This window comes from Vanellus vanellus, assembly GCF_965231255.1.
Source record: "Vanellus vanellus genome assembly, chromosome: 11".
NCBI lineage: Eukaryota > Metazoa > Chordata > Aves > Charadriiformes > Charadriidae > Vanellus > Vanellus vanellus.
Window position 1 is genome coordinate 20,308,464 of NC_138916.1, and position 10,757 is coordinate 20,319,220.

The 10,757-nt window shown below is 42.6% G+C and overlaps 1 protein-coding gene across 1 annotated transcript; it reads left to right on the plus strand.

The window, feature by feature from the left end:
* Positions 1–328: 328 nt before the first annotated feature.
* ARRDC4 (arrestin domain containing 4) lies at positions 329–9,556 on the plus strand. Its single transcript, XM_082488630.1, has 8 exons — positions 329–686; positions 1,943–2,009; positions 2,295–2,442; positions 4,244–4,346; positions 5,056–5,312; positions 5,882–6,044; positions 6,577–6,731; positions 6,848–9,556. Exons 1-8 carry the CDS (start codon positions 344–346, stop codon positions 6,902–6,904), a joined length of 1,293 nt encoding a protein of 430 aa, XP_082344756.1. The 5' UTR covers positions 329–343; the 3' UTR covers positions 6,905–9,556.
* The last annotated feature ends 1,201 nt before the right edge of the window (positions 9,557–10,757 follow it).

Consider the following 10,757-nt stretch of genomic DNA (forward strand, 5'->3'; position numbering starts at 1 on the left):
ACAGGCTGTGCACGTGGTAGCTGTGCCGCGCCATTGGCCCTCTCACCAGGTAGCTGCAGCCGCCCTGCCAATCGGGGTGCTGTCCACGCGCGGCCGTCCGCACCCGATTGGTCCTGCCGCGGTGATCACGCACCGTGACGCACTCCAAGTGTGCGCCCGCAGAGAAACCAATGAGGAGGGGGCCCAGGGGCAGCCCGCGGCGAATAGTAGGGCGAGGAGCCGAGGGCTGACCAATGAGGAGCGGGCCAGGGCGGGACTTTCCGCTGCGGGCGCTGGCGGAGACGGGCGGGTTTTAAAGCAACCGTCGACGTCGGCCGCGGGCTTCCCCCGCAGCCGGGGAGCGATGGCGGCGGCCGGGCCGGGCCTGGGCCCCGGGGCCGGCGGGACGGTGAAGACGCTGGCCCTGGTGCTGGAGGACGAGGCCCGGCGCGGCGGCGGCGGCTACTGCAGCGGGGACACGGTGTCAGGCCAGGTGCTGCTGGAGCTGGCGGGGCCGCTGCCGCTCCGTGGGCTGCGCCTGGAGGCCGCCGGCCGGGCCCGCGTCGCCTGGAGCGAGAGCTCGGGCGCTGTCCCCGGGGCGGGAACCTGGGGGGTGGCGGTGAGAGCGCCGGGGCCGGGGCCGCGGCGGGAGGCGGAGGTGCGGTACCTGGACATCCGGCAGAGCCTCCTGCGGGACCCGCCCGAAGGTGAGGGGCGGCGGGGGGGGGGGGGGACGGGGGATGTGGGAGGAGGGCGGCGCGGGCCGGGCCCTGAGAGGAGGGTCCCCCCCAGCCGCCATGTGAGGGCCGGGGGGGGGGGTGGGACCGGGGGGCTGGCGCCTCCTTCGCGGGGGAAGGGCTGCGGGGCCAAGGGCCCCCCTGCTCCCCGGGGGTGGCGGCGGGGCCGCAGGGCTCCCCCGCCGCGGGAAGGCGCCCACGCCTGCTTTTCCCAGAGAGGGGGAAGGCTGAGGGTTGAAAGGAGAAATCGGCATCGGACCTGGATGCTGAGAAGCGGCGTGAGGCCTGGGTGGGTGCCCGGCCAGCGGGGACGTCAGCCCCCCACCGGAGACCGGTGGCTGCTGCAGCCGCAGCCTTCACGCGTGTGCCCAGGGGAGCATCGCTACAGCTTCGTCAAGCGGCCGCTCGGTTCTTGGTATAAACGGCTGAGAAATGCGGAACAGAGCCAGAAAAAAGTCTGCAGCTCTTGGCTTCCCACCCTCTGCGTCGGCTGCCCGCAGAGGTTAGCGCTGCCACGGATCGCATCGGACACCGGCGTGTGCCTCGCGCTCCGCAAGCGGCCCCGGGAACCCGCCCGTGGAAGGCCCTGGAAGCGGCCGCCCGCCTTTTGCAATGGCTCGGGGAAGCAGAGCGGCCCGTTGTTGCACAGGTCTCTCTGGGTGGCAGTTTTGTCACTCGGACACTGCAGCACTATGGCAGTACTGAAAAATTAAAGGGAAACGGCGCTTTGTTCTGTAAGGGTGAAACGCATCGTGAGTTTATCTGTAGGAAAAGAAAATTTAGGCCTTTAAAAACTCTATTACAGTAGGCCCTCTATGAATATATTGCACGTATTAATAGTATTTCATGACACTGACCTTAAATTGCAGCTTTTTAGCACAAAAGTTAGTTTAATTGTTAATTGGAAAAGTAGATTAATTGCTGGCTGGCCTGCTGAAAGGAAAAGGAACTTTATGCTTTCCAGAAGCCATTTTGGATTAGAAATTGGCCACAGTCCTGAACTGAAACTCAAGGTCTCTGTGTTGCCTTGATTTTTTTTTTCATTGAAATCGCATCGCAGCATAAATAAAGCATGGGCTCCAATCCAGAACCCACTGGGATCAATAAAAACTTCTCCTCGTCCCTTGCATCTGGGTGGTTTTATACACAAATAATTTATAAAAGCGTCTGCTTTGTTCTTCTATTTATGGAGTAACTAAAACATACTATTCATTTTTATCCTACAGGTGAGGAAAGCTTAATTCTTCTAGATGGAAGACATGAATTTCCGTTCAGCTTTCAGCTCCCTCAAGAGTAAGTTAAATAACGCAACCTGAAGGGATTGTGCTGGACATTGCTTGTTGTGGAACATGAACTTAATGTAATTTGACTCATGTTTTTGTAATATCAAACTGATAGGTCAGCTCTATATGTTTGTCTTAGTCAACCACCACGTAGACATGCCTTGTTTGCTTCAGTTTCCCTAAGGCCCTAAAAGTAGGAGCTGGAAATGGGTAAACATTTATGTACACAGGAAGCGTTCGTGTTTGGAACTGAATTATAAACTTAGGGTAATGCTTTTACAACTGCTTGTTTCAGACCTCTGGTGACCTCTTTTACTGGGAAGTATGGCAGTATTCAGTACTACGTGAAAGCAGTTCTGGAGAGGCCTGCAGCACCTGATCAAAGTGTACAGACGGAGCTTCAGGTCATTAGCCATATCGACGTCAGCTCACCAGCTTTATTGGTAAGAGGGTCCTCCCACTCCTCCTCCCCCCTCTAAAGACAGCTGCAAAAAAATCATTTCAAGAAGCATTCACATCCAGCCGTAACCTTTTCCATGTTATTCTGGAGTGTCATTTTCTGACTTCTGAAAGCATATAAGCTCCCTAAGCTTTTCTCTATAAATAGATGATCTTAGGTTGTGTGAATAGCAAACAGAGTGGCTTTTTTTAATAGCATTGATTACATCCCTGCTGGCAGAGACGTTCTTGCCAAAAAGTTATGCAGGCTTCAGATGCATAAATAAGGCTTAATAATAATAATGCACAAGCATAAAGTAGTTGCTCTTACCAGAGCAACTACATTCACAGGGCTGCAGTGTCCTAAACTCTACAATAATAGTAGGTTGAGGAACAGTAATTATACAAGAGTATTAATCATGCCCAGCCTGTCATTTATGCTCTGGCCATTATGTTACGTATCCTTCCATTTTGCATGTCGTTTTCTAACATTAAGTGCGTGCATGCAGCTGCTTCAGAGATCTTTTCAGTTATTTCCTTATGACAGATTTGGCCACATTAAAGCATTGAGTTTCTAATAATCGCTAGAAATACTGTAGAGTAGTAAGAAAGATCAGACATTAAGTAATGAGAAAATAGGCAAGATGGAAGCTAATGAGATGGAGTCTTTTATCTCAACCCATATTATGAAAATAATATAAAATTATACCTTGCACTTTCATGATAGCAACTGGATCTAAATGGTTATTCATTTAAATATGAATGAGTAGTTTCTGTTTTATTTAAAACGCTAGGATAATTTTAACATTTCATCATGATGCGAACATAGCTAAGAGATGTTTTGAGCAGGGCTTTTTTCCCCTTTGTATGCTTACGTTTTAATCTTTAGAGAGAACTTAGAGAAGTATTTTGGCAGTGACATCTCTAAGCAGAACATAGTCTTTATGTTCAACAATGTATGTTAGGAGTATGAAGACAGCGTATCTGGATGCTGCAAGGATTGAGTAGACCGTAGGTTTTTGCACAGGAGAGGGCTGTGGGGCACATAAAGTAGGCAGTGCCTGTCTTAATGGATTCCAAGGCTACTACCAAAAACAACACAAATTTTAGACTTCATAATTATATTGACTGGGCAGTAGGGCCCAGTAAATCATTTTAAGTAGCTCGAATCCTGGCTTGGACCCTTGACTTGTGTACTTGCACGTTGTAAGTTTATTCTAATGAAAATTTTACGGACAGTATAAATGTCATCTAATGTGACGTTTCTCCATGAATAATTAAGATGGTTTTTGTCATAAGCCTGATTTTTGGGGGTGTTGTGTGGCTTGCAAGTTATGAAGATGCACCACCTTACCCCAGTGTGCACACATTTATCCTTTCTTATGAAGGATATAAAGGTAAAAACGGTTTACCTGCTTAACGATTAGTTGCTTGCAGATGAAATTAATTCTGCATTCTTCTGCACTGAGGAACACAGGCATAAATATCGCAGTACTCCGTCACATCACATAAAATTGGCTAAATCAATCTTTTTGAAGACAGATGACATTCAAATGCACGTTGGTCTCTCTTACCTTGTTGATACGGTCTAAATGCAGACTGGGATTCTAAAACAGCCGTATGTTCAGACAGCCAAACCTTGGTTCCATTTTACACGGTGGCAAAACTCCAGTTGCACTGAGTAGTACAGGGATTCAAATCAAGTGGACTGTAGAGCTGCATTGCAATGACTGATATGCATAACGTTAAACTGCAAGTGATTGATAGCTTTATGCCATAAAATGAAAAATACTCTATATTTTATAGACACCTGTTCTAAGAAGTCAGGAGAAGATGGTTGGCTGTTGGTTTTTCACCTCTGGGCCAGTGTCTCTCAGTGCCAAAATTGAGAGGAAGGGATACTGTAATGGTAAGAGTAGTTATCTTCAAAATGTGAATATTAAACATCTAACAGGGGTTTTTTATCTCTGTGAAGCCAACACTTCATAGTTGAAAGAATAGTTCCATTTAGTAGGTAGTAAATTGAGATCTACGTGAACTTGCTTTAGCAAAAATCTCGCCTTGCCCCTCCCTCTCCCCTTGGGAATATAAATTGAAAGGAAGTCCAGTCAGTCAGAAATCTTACGGAAAAAGCCATGTACATTTGAGTGTAAAGAACAACAAAATGCCTTTATTTGGGATAAAATACTTAATGGGGGATGTAATCAGGATTTTATGTCCTGCTTGTGTAGGTTTACACTTCTATAAGAATGAGCTTTAGTAGCTTGTTTGTCATCTTGATAACATTAGATACATTGAGGAAATAAAACAAAGCATTCAGGGATTCAGTTAGTACTATATAAAAGGAAGACTGGCGCGTAATTTGCAAATAAAGTTTTCATAGCTTGTTCATATTACGCTTAATGTTTCAAAATGAATCATTGTTTATACATAAAACGTAGTAGGTGGCTATAATTCTGCCTGGATACCACTCTGCAAAAAAGAATTAGCTTGAGGAAACTAACAAGTATTGTTCTCAAAACATTGCAGATGATGTACGTGCTGCATAACATGCTTTGATACTCCCAGAGGAAAGTTGGTAAAGACAAATTATTCATTGAACTTTTTCTGTCTTTAAGGGGAAGCCATACCAATCTATGCAGAAATTGAGAACTGCTCTTCTCGTTTGATTGTTCCAAAAGCTGCCATTTTCCAAACACAAACTTACCTGGCCAGTGGGAAGACAAAAACTTTCCGTCAGATGGTTGCCAATGTCCGAGGAAACCATATTGCCTCTGGGAGTACAGATACCTGGAATGGGAAAACTCTGAAAATCCCACCTGTATCCCCCTCTATACTTGACTGCTGTATTATTAGAGTAGAATATTCATTAGCTGTAAGTATGGGGTTTTATTGCAAATGTACATACTCTTGAATACTATGTTGAGTTGGGAACAGAAGGATTTTCTCTACTGAGCAGCTATTAGATTTTGAAATTGGGAACAACAATAAATATAAATAAATATCATATACTGTATAGGTGAGGGACTGAAGATCATGAAGAGATTCTGAAATGGAAAGATAGGAATAATGCAGAAAATGGAAAAATGTTTCTGAGGAAGAAGCAGCTTAGTTTCAGACCTGCAGATGGGAAAGTAGTTCAAGCTGAGTGGGTTCCTCTAGGGATTCTTTTCAGAAATGGGAAGATAGGACTGAAAATAAAGTGCATAATTATTTTTATCAGTCTGGTTTGTATTTTTTGATGTCATCTAGAGATGAGATACAGAAAGAAGGAAGTTGCTGGAAAATAAGGAAAGCTGCCAGAGTATTCGCTAAACATCCAGAATGAGAAAATTCCTAATTTTTTAAACACTCTGCAGCATGGGGAGTAGGGTAGCTTCTAGGAGCAGCAATTCAATGGGGTCTCATGATGTTTTTTTCTTGTATTTGGGGGTTGTCACCTAGGTGTATATCCATATTCCTGGTGCTAAGAAATTGATGATTGAAATGCCTCTGGTGATTGGCACTATTCCATGTATTGGATTTTCAAGCAGAAACTCCAGCATTACCAGCCAGTTTAGTATGGATATGAGTTGGCTGGCGTTGACCATGCCAGAACACCCTGAAGGTAATACACGTGGAACTCTTTATAATACAGCATGGTACTGTCTACAACAGAAGGATAGTAGTGCCAGGTTAAGGGCACTACTGGTGATGTCGGCCAGTAAAGTATGACTCATGAGAAATGAAGCACATAAATCTAAGTCAAGGATTGGCGAGGATAGCCTAACTCCAGCCTTTTTTAAGTCTCTATTTGCCCTTTCAGCTGAATCTTGAATTAACTAACTACTGATGGTGGGAATTCTACTTTGGAGGTAGATGCCTTAAAGTTAATCATTACTGAATATATCTTGATACAACACAGGCTCGTTGCTGGAGTAGCCCGAAAAGTATCTGCAGTGTTCCTGCTGAATCACCTAAGCTTGCTAAAACCATAATTCTAGTTACAGTATTTATGAGTATAGTGCACTTCATACAATTTGACAATAGTACAATATTTAATAAATACACTCTTCATGGTCTTGGATACTGTAATATATATGTTGTCTTGCTGTGAGTGAATAGTTTTACATTTGACAGTTGCATCTCTTGTGTTTCAGCACCGCCAAATTATGCTGATGTAGTGTCTGAGGAAGAGTTCTCCAGACATGTTCCTGCTTATCCACTACCAATTGACTGTGAGGAACAATTGTGTTGTCCTGTCTTTGCTTACATACAAGAGTTCCGGTTTCAGCCTCCACCTCTTTATTCAGAGGTAAAAAAATAAACAGCAGGTGGTGTTTTTATTGTCAGATGGCAAAAAAAAAAAAAACTCACATACAGAAATGCAAGAATTACAGGCAGTAATTATTGCCTTTCTTCTCTCTGTAGATCGATCCACACCCAACTGATGTAGAAGAAATTCAACCTGTTTCATTCATGCTCTGAAGAGGATTTGTAACGAGCATCATTGTGATGAATGTCTTAATCTTTCTGCTGCTTAAGCTGATAGTGCAGCTAAAAAGGAAACAGTTTTCTTTTTCAAAACTTAAGTTTGTGTACAAAAAAGGCAAAGGAAAATGGAGAGGGAGGTATGAGCATGTTTGGTGGTGGAAGAGAATCTGCTGGATTAGTCTGCACAGAGGATATTGTGGGAGCAGCTATGCTTGGGGTACGTGAAGTACCTGAAAATACTGAATGCTTTCTAAAAAGTGGATGTACTACATAAAGTACAAGGAGGAGACGTGAGGCTTCTTCTGAAGAGAAAATAATTTATATTTTGTTTGGAACACTCTGGAAGAATTTACGCAATGATGTTGATGTTGAGAACTTCTGTAGTAGAACTTGCGTAGTAGAACTGAACGTGGGGTAAGAAAACATTTCCAAAAGATTCCAGTGTTCAAGGGGCTTCAGTTTTGCACTGGCTGCATCCAAGAAAGGAACACTACTAAAACGTGGAGTGAAGCCTTCGCTCTAGCGTAACTTTGTATTTCATGAGAACCTGCCCTTCTAACAACTGCCAAGTGGTACTATTTCATCATTCATAATGATTCTAAAGACATCACGGATGACAGAATAGCTATTACGCAATATTATGAAGGCAACCATTCACTGAATGGCAGACACAAGTATGTAAAAGAAAATTGAACTTTGATAAGAGCTTATGCACTATGCTTTCTTTCAAGGGATTTCTTAAGGGAATTATTCTAGCCTATTCTACTGTGAGTTCTTTTTCTGCATCTTAAGCCTATGGATAGCATGATAAGGGGAAGCTTGGCAAGGGAGAATCCTTTTGCCAGCAGCAGGTATACTTAGCAAAATGGACAATACTTATTTATTCAGAAGCCTTTATAAGCCTACCTCTGTTTTGGATATTTACTTACGGTCAGATTTGAGACCAAAAAAAAGTCTTGTTAAAGCTCCAGTATACTTCAAGGTTCTAAAAGGGACCCTAAATGGTTTCTGTGGTTAGTGAATGAGATAGGAGGCGTAGGGAGAGGTGTAAATATACCCAGAATAGACATAGCTTATAACTGAAGTGAAAGCAGACATCAGGGGAACAAAATCCTCTGGTAACGGCACAAAGCTTTTCATTACTCCTGCATTTTTGTCTAGAGATCTGTTGTCAGGGGCTGCACTCGTCATTTGCTATCCATACTATTTTTTGTTTGTGTGTTTCGTTGTTTGTTTTTGCTGTTTAATTTTGTTTTGGTGCAATATTTTAATGTTTTCTTCCTCAGGTCATTTAGAACAGAGTTTGTTGCTGCTAAGAGTGAAGGCAGAGCATTTTACTTGGCCCTTCTGCTGCCTTCATTTAAAGTAGAATGTTTGCTTCCTGCCAAGCATCAATTGGAATCAGTAAGCCACCATCAAAAGATCACTTAAAGGAGAAGAAACACAGCATTCTCAATATGCACGTTTACAGTTGAGTCTTTAAACTACAGGGGATTTTGAACTACTAGAACTATTCCATATGTCTTACAGAAGGGTTTGGGGTTAAAACCCGGTGCTTCATGTGGTAAAACATTGTCCTTTCTGGTAACTACAAGAACAGTAATCGAGTTTCCTTCATTTCATCAATAACTGCAGTTTAAAGAAAATTTAAATGCTTTTTATGAAATCTGTCTTCATTTAAGAAGCAGGGATTTTTCTACAGGCATACACGGATATATATTTTTAGTCTTCTTTTAGTATGACTTCCTCACATTGTCTAATTTGTAGTACTTCACCTCAAGTTACTTTTACATCAGTGTAAAAGACATACTGATTGAGATTCATGTTTCCAAACTGCAGTTACTTTTTTCATTTACAACTTTAAGTATTGTTTTCTATAGCAAATGCAGCTTTAACCAAAATTTGAGTGCATGTTTTGAAAGGACATTCTAAAAATTAGTATTTATCTGAAGTCTCAAGATGTAGCTCTCATGCCTTTTCATTTAAGTGAGGGCGTGCCCATACAATCAATGCAGGATTTTCATTCACATCACCTGGAAAGGGAACAAGCATATTTTCCTTAAGCAGATACCATTATAGTCACTTGAAAAGTAATGTGGCTGTGTATTAACTTGCATGTTAATAATTCAAAATATTAGCTTAAAGAACATTAGGTGCTTTTTTGGACTGTAATACCTGATAGGTGATGTATGCTACCTGGTATAAACATGGTCAAGCAAACAAGAGCATGAAGGGTAAAGATGTGCTTTTTTTTTTTTTTTCTTTTTCCTAAAATCTTGGAGTCGTTTTTTATTATTTGCAGATAAACTGTGGCCTTAGATTGTTTGCTGCAAAAAAGACAAACAACTAGAATGTGTTTCTTAGGAAGCACACGTGACCCTTCAAAGGAGGGGTGAAAACAAGATTAAATTCTGCTCTCTGACACGTGGCTTAGTGCAGAAATTGATCCTTAAAATAATTACTGTTTGCACAATAATAAGTTCAATATGCAGGGGCTTTGTTTTGATAACTGTGAAACAGTTTAAAAGAGACAAAATAAAATAAATTAAAAAAAAAACCATGCTGTTTAACATACAGGAACATGATTGTATTTTGTACTAATGAATGAGCCCCATGGGTTCTTTGTTAATAAAAGTGTCAAACCTACGTAGTGCTGTTCATCTCTGGTTTGGTGTCTCTGAGACAAATGGCTGCACTGTCAAGAAATACCTGGACTCTACCCACTTTGAACACACACAGATCTCCTTTTCTGCTCTGGGAACTTTGCCTTCATCTGTCACTGCTTTAGTTCCTTGAACTATCCATAACACAGAATTGGAACAAATTTATCAAGCATGGCCAGCTTCCACCTATAGTTACTGTGTAATATACAGGACTTAATCATGGGGATGGTACCCATAATGGTCAAAGTGGCAGGCTGTCTGCTCTAATTGGATTTCTCACCTCATGATTAATCTTTGAGGATATTTTATTGTGTTGCCTTTAGACAAGATTATCTTTGCTGTATATTTCACTGATCTAAATGCATCAGAACAACCTTATAACCATAGCACGGAATGATTAAAGCAGAGTCCTTCCCAGCATGGGAAACAGATGACAAATTCTAGCTACCACGTAGCTCACCTAAGCCATAAATGAGATGATGAGGTCTCTGCGAGGGTCCCGCCTCCCAAAGATTTGAGGAACAACAAACAGCACAGTTGATTCCTTTTTCCTGTTTCCACTTCTAAGGGAAGACTGCAAACCTCTCCTTGGAAAATCCAGGCAAAGATGCTGTTCAGGATCAGGTGTCCAAGCACTGGAGCTTGCAGAAGGGGTCATGAATCACACAAAGAAAACGCAAAACCTCCAATTCAGGCCTTAGATTTCTAAAACGTCTCTTACTAAATGAGCCTCAGTATCCTATCACTAAGTTCACAGTAGCAATTCCACCTCATCCATGGTTAAGTTTTACAGGAGACTATTTCTCTTGACAAACTAATTGCCTACTAAAATGTGTTTAGCGTTTAAACAGGTAGTAAACACTATGTTCTGCCATACAGGGACAGAGCAGATACTGCAGGCTCGCGTTTGCAGCTCTGATCCTTCCAGTGTTTGCGTGAAAACCCACAATTCATGCAGCCAGTAAGAGAGATCATTTAATCAACTCCCGGGGCATGTTCCAAACTATCAAAATAGCATGTTCCATTACTTCACCACCCAATTTGAACAGCAAAAGGGAACATCTGAAACTCATTTTGTAAAACCTCGATATATCAATAAAGAAGTGTTTGGAGAGCACAGTTTGCAGACAAAGTTGATTCGAAGATAATCAATTGCTCTACTACCCCCCAGAAACTCCACAGCA

Excerpts from the sequence above, each read along its gene's own strand:
- ARRDC4 (XM_082488630.1), top strand. The coding sequence starts at position 344 with ATGGCGGCGGCCGGGCCGGGCCTGGGCCCCGGGGCCGGCGGGACGGTG. Across the intron at positions 6,045-6,576 it reads CATGCCAGAACACCCTGAAG|CACCGCCAAATTATGCTGAT; the intron begins GTAATACACGTG and ends CTTGTGTTTCAG. Across the intron at positions 6,732-6,847 it reads CTCCACCTCTTTATTCAGAG|ATCGATCCACACCCAACTGA; the intron begins GTAAAAAAATAA and ends TTCTCTCTGTAG.